Source organism: Cebidichthys violaceus, unplaced genomic scaffold (genome assembly GCF_023349555.1).
Source record: "Cebidichthys violaceus isolate CVI_PGR_0920_01 unplaced genomic scaffold, fCebVio1.0.p SCAF_5, whole genome shotgun sequence".
NCBI lineage: Eukaryota > Metazoa > Chordata > Actinopteri > Perciformes > Stichaeidae > Cebidichthys > Cebidichthys violaceus.
In genome coordinates, this window is record NW_027176705.1 from 11,265,486 (window position 1) to 11,286,286 (window position 20,801).

Here is a 20,801-nt window from a genome sequence, read left to right on the forward strand (position 1 = left end):
AGAGGGCAATGTTACAAGTAGTTAAAGTGTGCATAAACAGTTGTTGTATTCCTTATAGTGCTATAATAAAAAAAAAATGCATGAAATTGATCCTCAAAACACAATTTGGTTACAAGTCATATTTAGCACATACTGGTTTTTCACATTTATGTGATTGTGTACGTTACATTTAGAATTGAAGAGCAGCATGTGAACATATGTTCCAATCAGGCTCGAAAAGAGAAAGTTGTTTCTAGAAAATAGCAACTGAATCTTTTGGGGGTTTTCTACGAATATAAGAAACAAGACGCAACATGTTTTACTTGTTTTAAATTATAAAGACATCCATATAAATAAATATTACAAATCTTTATTTTTCTTCATTATCACCAATAATGAGGAAACTAATAATACCACCAACATGCTACGCAAAAGCATGCCTCCTGAAAAAAACTTGACAATCTTTTAACAATTACAAATTAATAACTCAGCTAATAGCTGATTATTATTATTATAGCTAATTGAATACGATCTGAAAATAAACTAAAATACAATCATACAGGGAAAAAATCGTGACATCAATCTGAACTCCAATACCACAGTCCGATACAACTGGCCACTGAGCAGTTCAGTGGGACAACATGGGATTAAATGCCTTGCTCAAGGGTCCTTTAGCAGCAACAGTTAATCCATATACTGTTACTGTATACAAATATCTATAACCAGTGTTATAAATAACACAAAGGATACTTATCATCTGCATCCACTGGCAAGTTGACAAGTTGGCTCACAGGCTTATTAGACAACTGTATCATCAGTTCACACATGTTTTTAGTCTATGATAGATAGATAATAATTCTCTGCTCTTTCGATCGTTCCTTACTCACTGACTTGTGCATACATGCCATTGCTACAGCATTCATTGGCATTATCTTCTTCGTGGCTGTTGCAGCAGAGAGAGGGAGAGAGATATAGGAGAGATATCATCTGATCTCAGATCTGTTATGTGGTGGGTAACATTCTGGGTCAAACTCTGCTTCACAAGGCAGAGAAGATGCTTCAGAGAAGATGCTTCAGACTTGAGAGAGCATCCGATCCCGTACACACATGCAGCTTACATTTGTATTTCTATCACAACACCTTAAAAGACATATTCTTTTGATAGAAGACAAATGATAACCGCTCACTCGAGCTTCTCTGTAACGGTTCTCACGTGGAGGTCCTTGGTCGCATTCAAGGCTGCATACGAGTCAGTGTGTGAGTGAGCTAGCTGGATGGACTCTCAGCTTGAGGGGGGCGTCATATGTTCTGTCCTGTCAGATAATGAACATGGTACGGCCACAAGTCAGAGACAAAGTTCTCCTTTTACTGAACAAGGAAATGATTGTGTAACGTAATTCATTCTTCAAAACAAATGGCATTACAAGTGAGAAGAGTTATTTTGGAAAAGCAAAACAGAGAACTAAATTTATAACAAACACATATGAAAACCGACATACAGAAGATGTATGCAGAATGAGGAAGCACACTCACAAAGAGGGTGATTGATATCTATTGTTTTTTTTGAGTACTGGTGTATATATATATGTGTGTGTGTGTGTGTGTGTGTGTGTGTGTGTGTGTGTGTGTGTGTGTGTGTGTGTGTGTGTGTGTGTCTGTGTGTGCGCAAAGGCCACTAAAAGTCACAAGAAACAGACATGAAGAAAAGGTGAAATGTTTGTGTGAAGCCAAATGTGATCAGAATCCTAACGCATGAATTCACTGCCCAACAATGATGTTAACAGATGATGTTAATAGAGCTGAAACAAGTGGTTTCAATAAACACGGATATGATCCCTGCACACAATTTTCTCTTTTTAGAAGAAGTTAAGTTCTTATGAGAAGTCTTCCCACTGACAATGAATCCTCTACCGTTAGCATGACTATAAGATACTGGTACATATATATAAAATATACACTAATCCACTTGTGCCTCATGTAGTATTAACATCTTTATTGTATGCTAATGATATTGCTGATGAAGAGCAGTCTCCCTCCCTGGATAGTCATTAGTTTCTCATTAGCTCGGAGCGAGAGGGATGACCTGCCAGTCTCCTGAGCTTTCCCAGATGGTTGGGAGTGTCTTTACAGATCCCCAACTTCTTTTGGCATGAACATTCCTATGGTGTGCTGCATGGCATTTTGCCAGATTCAAGCAAATTACCTCAGCAATGGGATTGTATTCATCCATGTATTCAAACACGCCAAAAACAAAATAAAGCCTCACTAGAAGCCTTTGGTGCAGCAATGTTCATCACATCCCACTATACAAAAGTGTTGGATGACACAAACAATATAGTGATTGGACATGTATACATTATTTCTAATTAGCATCTAATTATCCATAGATGCTCAGAATTTGTGAAAGAAAAACTGTCAAATTCGTCCTACGGGTTGCACTAGAGCAGGGGTCACTAATAGGCGGGCCAAGTCCAGACCTAGACGCCGTGGTCTATGGACCCGGACCTTTAAACGATAGATAATTGAGAAGCACTTCTATTTTAACCAGCGCAGTTTTTCTAGCCTTTACGGCACTCGTTCAGCGGTCCATAAAACCAACCAACCAATTACATGCGTTGTAAACCATATCACGTGATGCTACTCGACCAATCACATATGTGTATTCTGTTAAGCGTTAAGCAGAGACCGTGACTATTATTAAAAGCACCAATGTGAAGCGACACAATGAGACAAAGCACAAATCTTTTATAAAAGCATCAAAAAAAGAGCCAAATATGATCAGAATCCTGATACAGTAATTCACTGGCCAACAATACAGTAATTCACTGGCCAACAATGATGTAAACCCAGAGGGGAAGGACAATTCAGTTAAAATCATTTAAAAAAAAAAAATTAAGTACTTTATTTATAGTCACATTTTACAAAAGCTTTGTTATGGATTTTATTTTTTAATCCATTCCTTATTTTACTTGAAATGAGAGAAGAATATTTCATTATTATTAGACTATGTATAAGTTATAATTCATCCATCTGACAATAAATAATGTTTAGATATTATTCAATTAAACTTTCTTTATTTCATTTGACACTCAGTTGTTGACTACGTACAAAAGTTGATTTAACTACTAGGCTACTTCAATACAGCACTAAATCATAGCACAAGTTAGACATCATTGTGATGTTAGGGACCTTAGCGTGAGGAAATTCTTTCTAACTGGACCTCGCTGAATGTTAAGTGAATAGCCCAGCACTAGAGGAAAGGCCATGGGGTCATTACAATCAAAGGGGTTTATCTCCCCTGGGGCATGAATGTACATTTCACACAAGCCGGCCCATAACGTTACATGATTTTGTGTGTAAGAGGCTGGCCTTTCTGCCCGAGGGTGGCACAAGAGAAAAAAACATACAAATATTCACACTGAAATGGTTTATCCTGTGGGGAGCAAGAATGTGCTCAGTATATTTCATGGCAATCTGCACATTAGATTTAGATATTGCTTATGCCAATGGTGGTCCGACAGCCACCAAAGTCTGAGGAAGAGCCTGGTGCTTAGCCAGCAATAAAAATCCTCCTGTAACAGAAGCTACTTGGTGTGCAAATCTTTGCAGCTTCACACCATTCAACCATCCGGAAAAAGAAACAGGCTTATTAGTGCTGCTATTATATGCCAACTTCCATACACTGCAGAAATCCGACCATACAGTTGACTAACAAAGGAAAAATAATCTTGTAACGGTTTATGTATGCTCAATAATCTATAACCTCTGTTGCTTGAGCGCTACACAGGCACCAACCACAAAGCCTGCTGAATTCATAACCGATGGGTCACACAAAACCGTACATAGAAATATACTTATGATAAGCTGTGTTCACTTATCATAAGTTCATATCATATGTTCACTGAGGTCCGACAAGTAAAGACATATATGTCAAGTATGTACAGACGCTCATAGAAGGAAAGCTACAGCAGAGAATACAAGATGGACAGTTAAGGCCAATATGCGAAAAGGAAATGTTTTCTCATCACAGTAGAGTCATAGTCTGAACAAAACAGCACAGGGCTGCAGGATAAACTTGCATTTGTGGTGGACCTTAATGGGTCAATGCACATTATCCGACCCCACTCCCAACCCGGGCACATCTGATCGTGGTTTGGTATAAACAGGAGAACAAATGTGTCTATGATAGCAAAAGCTCTATAATTATCAAACAGTTTCTAGAACCCTTCGGAACAAGTTCCAGGCAGCCCAATTAAACATAAATGTTTCTCTTCTCAATCTATACACAGCAGCTTAAGTTGTTACATTAACTTTACATAAGGAACCCAAAGAAGGAAATGCTATAAAATGACAATAATGCAGCACAAGAGTGGCATGAGGGTAGAGGGTTGTGGTGAGAGAGAAAAAAAGCAGAGACGCACCGACTTTGTGGCACTGTGTTCAAAAGCAGCTTCTATACTATATTGAATCTTAAAAAGAAATGACAACTACCAATTATCAAATGACTAAGAGTGTTTTTGCTTTTCGGCTATGATATACACACTGGATCCTGAAGCATGCGGAACACAAGTCTTTTTCTTTCATTTTTGTGCATGCTGATATTGCCAACCGGATGTATGATTCACAAGCAAAGGGACTGAAATCATTCACAAAAACAGTAGGGCGGAGGGAATATTCACTGCCCGCAATTTATAGAAGTTTGCTGTTTTTTCCTCTAGCTGACATGGTGCTGAACGGTTTTTCCTCCTGCATCTTTAAATATTGATATTTCTTGTTTATATATCTACATGTCATTTATTTTACTTTCTGGTTAGAATTCATGTTGGGAAAACCAATGAAGGGCTTATTAGCTCTCGATTCTGCTCTGTGAGAAATCAACAGGTGACTCTGCTACAGCGCTAAACAAACAATCCACTCGCATCACCTGCCCTAACAGGCACAGCTGCAACACCTACAGTAGAAAAAGAGCTTACTGTCATATGGTTCAATCTTCCGTTACAAAGAAAAGATATTCACTCCCTTAAAGGGGATGAAGGAACACCGGCCAGAATATAAATGGAACTGTTTGCACTCAGCTGTATGGCATGTGACATATCACTGAGCCAGACGGAAAGCAACAAAACTGCCTGTATCCAAAAGTGGGTTAAGAGTATGTCGTGTGTGGTGTTACATGCATCTAAACTTTTAAACTAAATCACAAACACACACGCACAAAAGCGTTGCAGCAAACACTGCGCCTCACCACCTGTGGCTGTTTCTGAGAAATGCACATGAAAAAGCGCTCACCACATTCAACACTACTATTATTACCACACCTTGCCTCCACATGCTCAAGAGAAGCTGCGCCTAAAATCCATGTTTATTCTGTTGAATTACTACCTATGGCAACATTCCTTCTGAATGACCTCATATCTAAGTGATCAAAAAATATGTGAGATATGTGGAAAAATGGAGTAGGAGTATGAGAAAAAGATAGAGAGAGGTCACTTATGTGCTGTAAATCCAGCTGAGGTCCACAAAACAAAAATCCTCAGTTAATCTGTCTGGACTTGATCAGTCATGATTTTGTGCACCCGTGCATGCCCAGGGCCGCCACCACACTAATATTAGCAAGCATGTGAGCAAGTAACGCCTTGCTTTTTATCCAGTAGTCGGATCAAACAGCATCTCATTATAGAGCTGTTTCATTCCAGTAGCTTCTTTGGTTAAATTAAGTCTGTTTTTGAAGTGCCATTATTTCTGAGGTAAAAACAAACACACACACACACACACACACACACACACACACACACACACACACACACACACACACACACACACACACACACACACACACACACACACACACACACACACCACGCAGTCTTCACATGGCCAATGTGAGTCATGTTTTCCCTTACTTGGGATGCTTCCTCCCTTACAATCGTCACATTAAAACAGCACACTGTGTTCCACAACTTATGTCAGATGACTCGATGTTATGTCATCCCATTGCTATCTCAGCTTGAGTCAACTGCTTGGCATTAAGGTGGCCAGCAGCCTCCCAGGGACCTGCCACTCCGTTAGCGCTAGCGACATCGTCTTCTATCACCAGACTCCCTGAAATCCCTGCTTCAAGCACAGTAGTCGCCTTAGACTCTGCTCAGCGCCCTCGTGATTAGCGCTGGGTTTCGAAGCTCAGTACGTCTGAGAAATGACTGAATGTGTCCACAGAATCGAGTATCACAAACTGACAAAAGTTGGCAATGATCGATTCATAGTCTTGTTTGCTTATTTGATCACATACTTCTTGATGTAAATCATAACTTTTAAAGTGCAAAGTTTTTGTACGGCTGCTTATGTTAAGACAGCTTTAGTGCTTAGTATAGGAATAGTTTGGTATGTTTGATAATTAACAAAAAAATTTTGATGTCAGTGCCAAAACTCAGGTTCTTAGTTCAGTTATTGACTCCAGTATTGAACATTTTCAAATGAAACATACCTCTTAAAATGGTTTCTCTCACACACACATTCCTGCGCACGAAAACTAATAACACATGATGCCACACAAAGACCAGTCAGAGCCCCTCTCCTATATGAAACCATACTTGGACAGTAGATGTAGACTGTTTACAAAACTACCTCAAATAGCCTATTTTTACTAGCCTGTTTACAATAGTAACTACTTACCTACTTGATGACAGGCTATCAAATGATAAATTGTCTCACCAGTAGTCTTGTTCACAAGATTAAATAATGTTTTAAGTCATGAATTTGATGGAGACCATAACCATTAGAAAGCAAATACTGTTTGTGGAAAAAGTGTTGCAACAGCGTTTCTCAGAAGCCGTCGCAAACCAACCAAGAGTTTCAAAAAAAGGTTTGGGGGTTATGTAGAGACGTATGGCACTAGCAGTAGCACCGCTTCACTTAGATCAGTACACACAGGAGGCCTGGTCTGATTTGTAAAATGTGTTATATTTTATAACAACTGTAATAAAAGTAATTCTGCAATAGTTCTTGTTCAACTACTTTATATTTTGGCAAAACGCATGACATGGAATCTAATACTCTGTCAAGACTACCAATAAAACACACACACACACACACACACACACACACACACACACACACACACACACACACACACACACACACACACACAGCTTGGGTGATTCAGGACGCAGATCATGTTTTTCCATACAAAACTAGAAGGTCCTAAGAGCTGCAGTAGAGGGACTTCCTTTTGCCGAAGGGCCAAATTCCACATGGTCCATGACCGTTAACCCACTGAGACTGACTCAGACCCCCCACCTCCTCAACACAGTTCTTGGGAAAGCCTTGACTTCACAATCAGCTGTTAGGTCTTTTCCCTTGGCAGGCGACATCTAGAAACTTCTGACGAGGATGTGTGTTGCTGTCAACATCTCAATCTCTCTCACTTTCACGGCATCCAATATGCCAGCCGGCGGCGAGAAAAGCACGAGAGGAAATCAACTGTGGGTCACACCGAATACACAAAGTGGATGTTTTAAAAAATGACGGTATACAGTGGTACTTCTTACTGTTTACCTCCCAGATGAAATGTATTGTAAGAGCCCGATACAGAGAGCTTGATGATATGCTATTGTGTTGAAGTCACTCACCTGGCAGAAATAACGTGCTTTAGGTCATTCAAGAGTGGGCTTTTGAGTTAATTGAACATTTTTGTGGATGTCCATTAATTTGGCGGGAGACTCCTTGGTGGAGGCTGTGGTTGTACTAGCATATAAAACCATCTAAATACAATGAAAAATACATCTTTGCTTGGATATGTGTTACTTTAAGAACAGATATCAAGCATGATCTTCCATTTTTTTTTATTTTAAAATTGTACAGAATGTGGTTTACACTACAAATGAGGTACTTCCCAATTACAATAATAGCGTTATTGCAGTATTGTTAAATCAAGTGAAATGTCTTGTGTGTGTTACATATTCAGCTACTTCAGGTCAGTAAACTAAGGCAAAAATCTGTGCCACAGCAATCCGATCCCTTCTTACTTGGTATGCAGTTAATGAGCTTTTTGAACCCTCATTAGACACAACTCCCCCCAACACACACACACACACACACACACACACACACACTTTTCACCCCCACTCTAAAACGTGTGCCAGCCCACTATTGTCTGACAGTTTGGAGACATGCAGCTGCCTGCAGTCTGGTCAGTAACACACTGACACAAGGGGGAAACACACAAGGCAAAGGGCAAAGTTGGTCATCTCTCTCATATAGCGTTGTGTGCGTGTGTGTGTGTGGTGTGTGTGTGTGTGTGTGTGTGTGTGTGTGGGCTTTCCGGGGCTCTTGCTTAAATGACTGTTATGAAAGCCTGGAAGGTCACAGCAAGGCAGGCTAAGTCTGCAGTGTGCTGGAATGCAAGCAGGGATAGATGAAGGTAACTGTTTACATCTCTTATATGCGACACAGATGAGTTTTGAAGTAACCTGCCATAAAAAAAAAAGGATCATGGCATTGTCTCTCAGTGGGGGTGGAAGTGAAGTTATAATCTCTAAGAATATTTACGTTAGTGTACTAGTTTACCTTCAGTTACAGTTAGCCTTGGTGAAAGTCTAAGTCTAAACATTAAAGTTAATCATCTTTCAATGGACATTTTGTGCTGCTGTTGCTTATTCTACAGCCATTCAACTCAACAGATTGTCTCTGTCTCGTTCACATATTTCTAATGACATTTGGAACAGCTTGGTGGCTCTAAAAAAATCATTTAGAAGCACTTTGTCCTCTCTCTGAGGGCATCAGTACTCAAATGATATTCTTACAGGGACTAATGTGAGTTGGGTGCAACTTTTCTCTGCACTCTGCCAGAGCTTTAACACTTCTACTCCAAACTCTCTCTGGCTTGGTAGGCCACTAATGACTAAATCCTGACATGGGCTCTAAATCCGCTAATTTGCTTCTGCAGCAAGTTAACAAAAACAGGGCAACTCGGGAGCTCCACAGACCCACTTTGCTTTCTCCTCTGACTAGCGGCTATGAACTGCAAAGTGGAAGTGGTGCTCTCGGTTATTGCCGAGTTAAAGTGACAGCCGTCCTTCCTCGTTTAAATCACAAAATGAGCCTCGCCACCTCTCCCTAGCGTCTTCTACCAACCCCTCGGTGAATAGTTGGAGGCCTCCGTAAAGTAGCGAAGAAAGCAGACCCCGGTATCCGCTCACGGGGCTCCCGTGTCTGGCCTCCCCCCCCCCCCCCCCCCCCCCGCCGTTCTTTCGCCGTTGTTTTTGGGCGAAGCAAATCACAGCCAGGGCTTCATATCAGGGGAAGGGTGCACGCTACTGACCTGAATAAACTGGATAGTCAGGGCTGATTTCCCGACACCGCCGCCTCCGACCACAACCAGCCGATACTTCTCCTGCACCGAGCCGTCCTTCCAGCCTGCCATCGGGGACACTTCGCTGCGCTCGCCGCCGCCGCCGCCGCCGCTGCTGCCGGAACACCAGTGAGCAGCAAACACCCACTTTTTTTTTTTTTTCCCTCTACAGTAAACTGAAGAGGGCCTGCAGTGTGAGAGACCGGAGCGTAGAAAGGAGCCCCAGATATGTGCCCCAAAAACAAACAAAAAAGACTATACGACGTAGTCCGTATAGTGCACGGATAGACGGAGAGAGATCTGCGGAGCTACGGGCGCCTGTCCACACGCCTGACCGTGTTTCTGCCCAGACACTGCGATGTTCGCGCTGTGGAGCCGATAGTAGGAGTGATCAACCAGACCAGTACTAATGTCTGGCGCTAGAGGCCCTTCTACTTTCTACAGGCTGTGTGTGACTGCCTCAACACCCCACCTACAATACACTCACACTCACACGCCGGCGGAACCCACCCTGCAGCCCTCCTGTCCTGAGACTAATATCATACTCCCCTGCAGTCACATTCCTGTCCTCCAACACAGCCACACACGTAAACGCAATGCCTGTTCAGCCGACTGCAAGTGCAACCAATTACGGTAAAGGTGCACTGCAGCTATCATCTTAATGCAAACAGGTAGTAGGCTAATATAAACTTAATTTTCACTATACTGTAAACCAAGAATGCACGTGTTTACTGTGGACTACTTCTAGTGTCTCCTACACACAAATGCAAACCAAAGCAGGAGCATATATGTACAAATTACTAGCCTTGCATTATCAAAACTCTGGTTCGTACAAGTAGAAGTTTCCCATCATGTAACTGAGACACTTTTTAGAATGCAGATACTAGGTTAAAAAAAAGGTAAATCATGCAATAAAAGTATAGCAACAGGCCTTATAAAGAATTCTAAATTACAAGTCCCCATCATAAAGGTATGAGGCTTTATTTTAATAATCTACAGGAGCTCGACATGCTGATGTTTATATTGCACTTTGAAGTGGTGTCATGATAATTTATCACAAAGATGAAAATAAAAGTGATGGAGTCGGATTTTCTGTCACTGAAAATGTCACTGCTCCTGAAGTGCTGACTTAAGTCAGTTTATCTGACATGGCTTTACTTCAGTACAAGCATGACTTGTATTATGTCAACATGTCAATTATATGCCATGTTGTGACAGATATTACTACAGGATTACACTGTGCAAAATACCAACACAGTGTCTGCTTTGACACATGTGGCGCCATCTAGCGTCACCTATGTGTGCTTAAAGCACTGAGCTGGTTGACAGAATAGAAAGCTTTGCTGCAGCAAGTTCTTGTAATAAAAATGCAGAATAGACATAACAGTCAACCTGCAAGTGTCTAAAATAAATACAATATTACACAAACACCGTAGGAGGAAAAGCAGACGCTTCTTTGACATTGGCCTTGATCCAAAATAAAGCCACCATAAATCCACTGTTCCACAGAAACGGTATGAATCCATATACAAAATATGAGGAACTTAAGAATGTAACTTTAATCTATGTTGAGGGAAGTACCGTCTGCCAACAACAATTAAGAATCATTACAAAAACACAGGGTGCTAAATCTCAGGTTTTAGGTTATGGAGTTCAGCTGCGATTGTAATCATGAGTAACAACCTTACAACCTTAAATCCAAAAAGGCTGCACAATGTATGCAGTAGCTTGGCTGTGACAGTGCTGCCACACAGCCAACTATTTAGCTTCAGAGATGAAGTTCTGACCTTAAAGCCACCTTTCAGCCTTTATCTAACCGCCTGGAGTGAAAGATTTCACAGATATTGTAAATGTGTAAGCAGGGTTATGACCCTTTAATCTGGCACATTCCCAGAGTTATCCCTCAATTTATAAATTATAAACAGGACGGCAAGTGCAATATGTAACTCTCTGCAAACACTAATCCATCTCCATCTCATTATCAGGGTAAAACCTGCAGATGGCTTTGAGGGTACCTGTGAAATCACTGCAATATATTATCCTCCGTTAAAAGAAAGGCATGCATATGGATGCATGTAGGAGTCTTCATGATGTCATTGTCAATTTGGATTTCACACGAGGCATCGGAGCCCGGAGCAGTGAGGCTGAACACAGCAGGAGCTGCAGGCTGGACTCCCTTCACTATGGGACACAAGCTCCTTTGAGTGACAATTTTCTTCAAAGTCACTCACTAAACATTTACCATCATGCCTCATGTACAGTAAAACATTACAGGAGAAAAGCCCTCCAACAGTGGAGTATTCATCCAAACACCTTCTCATTTACTACATCTAGATATGAACCAATGAATAAAGCATGGAGCAGAGTTCTGTCACTTTTAATACATTTGTTTATTGAAAATTAAACAGGACAGGGAAAGAAAATGACTGAAAAGACAGCGGTGAGGTTAGAAAAAAATAATAAAAGAAACGGCACGGAAGCAACTAACCATGTAGAGTTCTTATTAATCTGTGATGAAAAGATGGATGATAGAAGAGAAGAGCAGGTGACTTTTACAGTTGGACCAGAGTCATCTCAGACATTAGACTTTTTTTGGGAGAGGTTGATCTTGTCGCCGAGACTCAAGGCCATCCCCTGTGAAATGAAGGAGGGAGGATTTATTGTAGCACATTGTATACTTACTGATAAGAGCAAAAAGCTTTCAGTGCAACATCACCTGTAACAGCTCATTTCATATATTCACTCTGCTTATCCATTCTTTTAACAGGTTATTCGATTGAATGTTATACTTGGTGCACTGCTCAAGTTGAGCAAAAAAAAAACTACTTCAGAGATGAGTACGTGTTCCTGGTGCAGCAGCTGTGACCCACCTGACTTTTGGCTCTAATGCGTATGTGTCCGTTGACAGGTGCGTCAGGCCCCAGGTGGATGGGCTTCTCGATGCTGACATTAGCCAGGGCATCTTCTCCAAAGATAGAACGAGCATAAAGGTTGGCAGCCATGAAGCCGCAGAAGCCCGACAGTGCCTGGTTCACGAGACAAAAAGAGAGTTGAGAATATTGTAAAACAACAGCATAGGATTGACACACTTCATCTAATGTGATGGGCTTGGCGAGACATTACTGACAAAGGCCACTTATGATTCCTCTCAACATGCAACAACACCATTGACTTTCTTTGCTCTGCTGTATGTGACGTCTCATACCAACCTTCTCAGGAGTCAGACACTTCATGTTGGTGGACTTGAGGATATGCTGAAGGTACTCGTTCAGGTCAGTGATGTTGGTGTTCACCGTTACCTACGACACAGAAAGACTTCTTAGAGACAATCTTCAACATTCACAGGTTTTCATTTTCCTAAGTAATGCTATTGATGTTTTGAATATAAATCAATGTGTCCCCTTAAAAATAGGAAGCAGAGAAAACTAGAGAACAACAAACCTTGTACAAAATATCTGATTCATGATGCAAAACAAAGTGATTTTTGTGAAGCCAGTTTGTTTCTGTGGAATGCAAATGCTTACCTTGTTTTCCCACTCAAACTCTGCCCACATCTGTCTGAATTCTGCATCGGTGCAAGAAGCCGGCTGGATGTAGTCCATGATGTCAATGTGGATGTCACTGAGGACGACGCAGTTTCTGTCGCTAGCAGCTCCCGACACATCGTAGACTGGAAAGACAGAAACAAATAAGAAAACATCCAGTGCCCACAGGCAGAGAAACAAACAAGTTGAATTGTGATGGTAAACGGACACAAAATCATCATCTTACCAATGTTGCCAAATATAATGCCATTCTCTGTAGAAGCCACCTTGACGTTGGCCTTGATGTTAGCAAAATCGTGAGGAGCCAGAGTTAGAGGTGAAGGCTTCTCAACCAACTTGAGGTCACCTGTGTGATGGAAACATTTAGTGAAATGCATACACAGCGCTATGTAGCAACACAATGGGATTGGCTTGGATAAGCATTAATAGAGAAGAGAACCTGTACATTTGTGGAGTGAGGTGGACAATAAACCAGACTAACCTAAAGTGGCCAGCTCAAGAGTGCAGTTCTGGAGAGTATCACTGGTTTGGTTGACCACTAGCACGTCCAACACGATGTCATACTGGTTGACATGAACATAGGCTTCAGCATACACTGGGTCTGAGAAGCCCGTCAGCTGGGTCACCTAGAAAGGACAAAATTAATTACATATAATTATCAATTATATTATAACTAAATTACATTTCCTCACAGTAAGCGATTAAGAGGGTTTTTTTGGCGATTTCCTTTCTACAAAGGAGTAGTGCTGTTCTCAATGTAACTCTCAGTTCTCTTGCGGGGCTTGTGGTGTACCTTGTTGAGTTTTGAAGCGAGGGGATCAGCAGCCTCCTTCCTCTGAGTGTTGCCCATAGCAGCCAGCAGACTGAGCTGGAACTGGTCCTCCTTAGATGTCATCTCGTTTTTGGCTGTCAGCTGCATGAAGGAGATCGGGTCGTCTGCCTGCACTGTGACGTTGCGTTTCTCAGACTCTTTCTGTGGCCAGAATAAGAAACGTATATGGTTATTTTTTGGGGGCTAATCCAGCCTACGAGTAGCTCACAGCGGAGTCCAAACACCTTATATACCTTAAAAACAAAAGGGTAAAAGAAATAAATAAAATAAAGTAACATTTTGTGCAGAATGAAGACAAATATTATAGTGACAGTGACAATGTTTTTCTGAATCAGGGCCCTCATGTATTATTGTTGCTTACATTCTTAAAAACATTCCATCTACACAGTTATCACATGTTCTACACACTTTCAATAGTGATAAACGAAAGCTGGGTCCAAACTATTCAATTAACACAAAACATGTGTTCACTTCCTCTACTTGTGGTGATGCTCCAGCTGTGCCCATCAGTCAAGAGGAGAAATATTAAGTTCAGCCCTCTGAGACAACTGTGATTACCTTCTGTGACAGCTTCTCTTCCTCCAGTCTGACAGTCAGCATATGTGACAGGGATCTGCGGCACTCCTTGTTGAAAATGTCATTCATAAGTGGCGAGCACTCGGACAGAACCTTGAGGCACAGCGAGATGCGGTCCACGTCATCGTCTGTAATTGGCTTCTTGGGCAGAGAGGACTTGCCCAGGTGCAGCACAGTGACCATGATCAGCATGGCCTCCGCAACAAAGGACTGAGAGGGACAGCAACACAGCAGGGATTAGAGGGACAGGCAGTTGCTTTAGCGGTTTTTACAAAAGGTGTCAGTGAAGAGAGGACAACTTACATTTTGTTTCTTTTTGTCTTGAACTATAGCAACGTAGCGCAAGGCCACTTTGGTCAGTGTGGTGGCCAAGGAAGCTGCCACATAGAAGTCTCCATCCATCAGGAAGCCTCTGAGTGGAGGTCTGCAACAACAAAATCAGTGTTTATTGATGACCAAACTCAATCAACTGAATATTACAGCCAAATAACAATACCCCCACCCAAAAAATTAAAAAAAAGTTTTGCAGTTTTTACCGATCCTCGTCTTTCTTTGAAGGCCTGGAGGAGCTGAGGGCACTCTGTGTCACATAGGTTCCCATCTCTGTCACCAGCTTCTGGGCTGGAGCCGCACTTACTTCATCCTCTGATTTCACCTCTCCCGTCTCTTTCTTTATCTCATTTTCTACAATTGGGATCTGTCCACACGAGAGAGATATATGTCAGATGTAAATTTTTGTCAGTTAAGCTTGTGTTACATTCAATTCTGACAACAGTAGACAAACATACCTCGCCCAAGGACCTGCGCACTTCTGTCATCACACTCTGGATGTCGTCCTTGGTGCTGCAGTATTCTCCCAAGATCCACAACGCTCCCCTGTAGATCCTGAAGCATGACAACGGTGACAACAGTCACAAGTATTCACAATGCTACATACTCCTGTACTGATGTACAACTCAGCCAAGTCTATGGAACAGTTGACAAATGACTGTTAGACCAGATTGACCAAAATCAGACCAATTCCATTCCTCACTTAAAGTAACCGGCAAACCAAAACTTACCCTTTTTGTGTATTTTCAATTGTCTATCTACTTGTGTTGATATTTATCACATCATTTCAGAGAGGACACACAACTGGTGAACTACTGTAACGTGTTATTTTGCCTCACAGATCAGCTCACATTTGCGGTATCGTTTAAGTAGGAGTATTAACTTCTCATTAGTAAAGACTGAATGAATAAATATAAATATATACTTAACCGTTGCCTGACTTACTTTATATAAATCACATGGGCTAACCCAAATTGAACCTGCTTTTTATAACTATTGGAGGAGAGATATAAATTAAGACGATGCATAATATTTCTCTCAAAGGGCTTAGAAAGTCTTACTTGACAGTTTTGATGGCGTGAAAGACTTCCAGCATCTTCTCGATGATGAGGGGTCTCAAGGTGTCAAATCGCTGAATGGCCTCCCGTACAAACTCCAGCACATCAGCAGCAGCTGCCTCATTAGTGTCACTTAGGAACTCCATCAGCTGTAAGTCATATCAACACAAAGAACCGCCTTACTATATTCCTATCACATGTACAGTATAAACCACCATTGGGTCTCTCTCAGAAAGTGATGAAATATAACAAATTTCAATAAGAAACTCACCACAGGTATGACATTGGCCGCCATGTCAGGGAAGCGCACGCTGCAGGAGTGGAGAGTGCGCACCAACAGCTGCCTGTACTTATCCGTGTCTTCATGTTCCGATACATTGTTTGTCTTGATCACTTCTTTCTTCAAAACAATCACCAACTGGAAAACAAACAGATGCCACTTTATTAACAGTATATTCCAGTTCCCCCCAGTGTCCACGTTCGGACGTGAAATCAACAACAACATGGATATACTGTGCACGCCACTGACCTCTTCAACATTGCGCGATGAAACAAGGTCCAGCGCCAGCTGCAGGGTCTTCTTTCTGACTTCCAAGTCCGGAGTGCTGAGAACGCGCAGGATGTCCATCACTAGATCCTGGATAACAAAGCATTAGTGACGACCACGTTAGGTCTTAACGGAGGTGATGCACTGCAGGTGCAGCAAATGGTTAAACTCAAACGACTAACATCATAAATACTACTGCTGCTAAAATGTTTGAAGGTCAATAGTGTTTTTGTTTTCAGGGGAGCCTACATTTTGGTTAATCTTGTTTTTAATAATAACCTTTTTGAGATAGAGAACAATGGTCTTTGAGGTTTATAAGGCACAACATTCTATTTGTTAATTGCAGCAAACAATTAGCCACAGCAATAATTCAGTACCTGGAGTACACGCTCGTGAGTGGGGTGCTCCTTCAGTTCAATCAGACGATCAAGAACAATCAGCTTCACATTGTTGTCGCTCTCCTTGATAATCAAATCAATGTAGCACTGGGCAGCAGCCTGACGTCCAAAAAACACAGAGCGCATAAGAGAAGGTACAAGACCAAAGACATGTGTAGTACAATATCAGTAGCGTATGTATACAGTATATGGCACACACAAGATCACTGTACCTTAACGGCTGTGGGAGCACTGGAGAGGGTGACAAGAGTGCCAGCAGCCTCGTACTTAACAGCCGGACTGGAGGACTGCAGCAGGTTGTAGATGCATCGGATAAACCGTGCGCGCTCAGAGGGGTTAGCGTGGCAAACCTAGCAGAAAGTGAATAAAAGCAGCAAGAGTTCAGACACGAAAGCAGCTCCTCTGGTAGTATGCTGTTGTGTTACTAAGCTTATATTAGACGAGTAAAGGCCTCGACTCACTTTGTAAATCAGCTCCACAATGACCAGCTGGAGAATGTCGCCAAAAGTGTGAACTTGGTCAATGCATGTGCTGAGGTAATCCAGAGCTCGATCCTGTAAGATGCGAATGCGTTGAATGACACGAGGTAAGTTTGGGATAGATACTGTAGGTCATAGTGGCACACAACAATAGAAACAGTAGGAAAAGGACAACATGCTACGGACCTGATCTGCATGAATCAGCATCATGAAAGCATTTCTCTTACAGCTGGCATCTTTCTCATTGACAAGAAAATCATGGATCAACTCTGGGGCATCTGGGATGAGATGTTCAAAGTTCCTAAAACAAGTAAATATCATCAGCCGTTTGTTGTTCCCTAATGAACAGAGTACAAACTGTGTACATACAGTACGTGTGGAAAGACAACTGAACATCAAATATGAAACAGTTTGTACCTATAGATGGTGTAAATGGCCAGGACGGCGTTGCGGCGCACATAACTGTGACGGTGCTCCAGACAGGCCCGGATCGCCGGCATGAGAGGCTCGAGCAGCTCAGACTCCTTCAGCTTGCACAGGAAGCGCAGAGTGGAGCCACGGATGAACTCGTTGGGATGCTGCAGGTCCTGGAATTCAGAGAAAGATTTCACAATTGCTGAAAAAAGAAAAGAACTCTCCTCATTTTGTTTTCACACCGTTACTGCTGATACACATGGTGTATAACGATGGAGGGAACACCTGATTTAGAAATAAACAGCTCTACAGACTGAGTCGATGAATCTTACCTTCCTGTAGGCGTCACAGACCAGGATCATCTCCTGAAGCAGTTTTCCATCTGGCGTTGTTTTGGGAACAATCTCCCAGAAAACCAGCAACAGCTTTTTGATGGTGTGGTCTTGAAGTGGCAGCACGAAGCGGATTATGGTCATCAGCAGCCCTGGCAACTTCTCACCATTCAGGATCATGATGATGACCTTCTTCAGGGCTTCAGTCTTTGCCTTGATCTCCCCCTTTTCTGTTGAAAAAACATTACTATAAATCTGATCGGCATGGCCTCAAGCATGCATTATGATTTTTATGGATCTTAATCTAAAACTTAATATAAAGTGATTTGTGATTTGTAATTTCTACTGAAGTACTGGCGACAGTGAGGTTTATGGATTATCCATTATTTTTCGAGTATTTTTTCAACACTGTGAGCACCACAAATTAAATTCCAACCACCTCCATTGTATTGAGGTGGAGACATTTAGAAATGAATATCTCCCATCTGCATGTAAGATAGCTTTGCAAGTTAATAGTAGGAATAGTTACCGAGATCAGCTTTGAGGCTGACTTCAGAAGGGGGCTCTGAGTCAGACGACACATTGATCAGAGTGTAACAAACGTTCTCTGCAGCTGTCATTTTGCCGCTGGGCTTGTGTCCGTTTAGAAGAATCCCAATGAATGCTGCTCACTGGAAAATACCAATGAGAAACAGAAGAGGAGTAGATTTAGTAAAAAAAACACAGAAAACATATACCCAGACACATTAATATAAGTGCAGCAAATGTGGGATATAACTACAAACTAAAATAAATCTGCATAAACAACGGACACAAACAAGAGAAGCCAAAGAAAGCATGGCAAACAACTCTTCTTCTATGAGCTTTTTAAAACGCAGAACAGTCAACCAAGTATCAATCAAATTGATTACTTTTACTGGAAAAATGTCAGAGCTAATCGAGTCTACAAAGCATGATTTCTTATTCTACTTCTTATTTACTGGAGGTAAACTGCAAGTTCACAGCACACAAGCTCATTGTTTATTTAGTACCGTCGCCTAACATAACAGTGTCCGTCCAGAGTCCCCTCAAAGAAATGCACAACACATAAATTGGAAATTGGTGTTCGCCCTGTCGTAGACTTGGGACTTGTCCCGCACTATCTGCCTCTGACTCAAGGCATGCTGGGATACGCTTCGGCCCCTCACTAACCTTGGTCAGGACAACTGATGGAGGTGAGCTACAAAATGTTGTGAATCATTATACTCTCGTTTCCTACACAGTAATTATTTAAAGTGATGAGGCATTTGTTTGAGAGGCAACAGTGTACGACTGTAATCCGTGTAAAACGCTTTCAGGAAAAACATCAGCAACAGGTGAACCCACCCAAAATAAAGCCCAAATCACAATGAGTCAGGTGTCGGAATTCATTTTTTTACTACAACGTCTGCAACACTGTTTCAATATTTATAGGCACCTGACTATTGTTTTAAACATTAGGCTTGTGTACTGCATGTGTAGAACGTATTGTTTTAATGGAGCTGGTTAAACCAGTTAAACAAAATATTTGATGGTATGAACACCTGAATACAAGCATCTAATAAATGGCTTGCGTGTTGGATTTATTTTATACTACTCTACATTTTTGTTAACAAAACCCATATGTTGCATTGATTAGTTGGATTATCTCTGTGTCGCATCAGAGAAAATATCCTAATAATAAAAGGCATGGTCAACGAGGTTATTAGATGAAACTTAAACTGTCTGCATTGAGATGTTAACAACCTGCCCCCACAACATTTAGTCTGGCAACGGAGCACTCATCTATTATATTTGGGTAACAGTCACCAGCTTCAGAGCAACTAACTGGAAATGTAAGTTGATTGGTAAATATTACCAATAACGTTACCTGTGGACCCAAACAATACAGACAAGTCTTTGTAATACTCTCGGAAATGTAAAACAAATCTCAAATGGATTTGGTAATATGAAAAATATACAACTCTGAAATTATGAGGAGACATAAGTGACATGGCCGCTTGCTTTTCTTGACAGCCATACAGTGTGTCACGGTTCAAGCTATAACAAAAGGAGGAGCTGAATTATTGCCGAGCTGTCTCAGAATACATACATTTAAGGTTATAGTTGAACAACAAAAGGTCATGTTTACAATTTCTAATATCTTTTATCCATTTTATGCTGTTTTTGTCTGTAAAAAACAGACTGCTGTCAATAAAGAAACAATGTTATTACAAAGAAGGTTATTACTCCCGAAGTTAATAAAGTGTGACACGCAGCATTAACACCCTCGTACAACACTGAAGCTGCTGTTACAGCGTTAGCAGCGCTACCCCCGTTAGCATCAAACGTTGTAGAGCAAAACCCTAAATTAAACGCAAACATCATTGAGGCTAGTTAGTAGACTATTCAATTGATTACGTTAAGTTAGGCTATTAAATCAATTGCTACCTAGCGAACGTTAGCGAACGCCAGATTAGCTTTTGCCCAAGCTAGCAATGAAATGGAGGACAGTAACGTTAGCTAGTTGTCTTAGCAGTTACAACGGGTCAGAAAAGAAACATCACTTATGTGAGTTAAAACTAAGTAACATAACTTACCTGATTGTACGACTATTATCCTCCGAAGTGGCCTTCGACACTCAGTTTTGGATAATTACATCTGTAAAAATTCTCAGGTGATCCCTCTCTCCACTACTTCCTACTGACGTGGAAGATTACTTTCTGAGCCACATCACTGCTACCGTGCGCCGGATGGCTCAAACGCGAATGCAAAATTAACCCCAAACGTCACAGACGTGAGAAACAATGATGGATGGATGGTTTTTGAAGACGTTTCACAATAAAGCTAAATTAAGACTAAGTAAATGCTATAATGAATTGAGCACTAAACAGCAATTATAAATTCACTGCCCTTTCATATAAAAAAACAAAACAATGAATAGCGATTATTGTAACATGTATTTACT

General features: G+C 41.4%; 2 protein-coding genes across 2 annotated transcripts in view; both read right to left on the bottom strand.

Moving 5' to 3' along the window:
- Positions 1–9,769, bottom strand: part of rras2 (RAS related 2) — a 28,354-nt gene extending 18,585 nt beyond the window's left edge. The window contains exon 1 of the mRNA XM_068730495.1: positions 9,296–9,769. Within this exon, the coding sequence (XP_068586596.1) occupies positions 9,296–9,397 (102 nt within the window). The 5' untranslated portion in view covers positions 9,398–9,769. The remainder of the gene's footprint in view (positions 1–9,295) is intronic.
- A 1,917-nt stretch (positions 9,770–11,686) lies between these two features.
- On the bottom strand, positions 11,687–20,558 carry copb1 (COPI coat complex subunit beta 1). Its single transcript, XM_068730763.1, has 22 exons — positions 20,434–20,558; positions 18,366–18,507; positions 17,837–18,066; positions 17,508–17,677; positions 17,277–17,391; positions 17,073–17,165; positions 16,824–16,961; positions 16,591–16,710; positions 16,196–16,303; positions 15,938–16,084; positions 15,670–15,815; positions 15,067–15,163; positions 14,815–14,975; positions 14,582–14,702; positions 14,261–14,488; positions 13,664–13,843; positions 13,352–13,496; positions 13,097–13,216; positions 12,850–12,995; positions 12,535–12,624; positions 12,196–12,351; positions 11,687–11,959 (listed from the first exon to the last, which is right to left on the bottom strand). Exons 2-22 carry the CDS (start codon positions 18,454–18,456, stop codon positions 11,900–11,902), a joined length of 2,862 nt encoding a protein of 953 aa, XP_068586864.1. The 5' UTR covers positions 18,457–18,507; positions 20,434–20,558; the 3' UTR covers positions 11,687–11,899.
- Between the last annotated feature and the right edge of the window lie 243 nt (positions 20,559–20,801).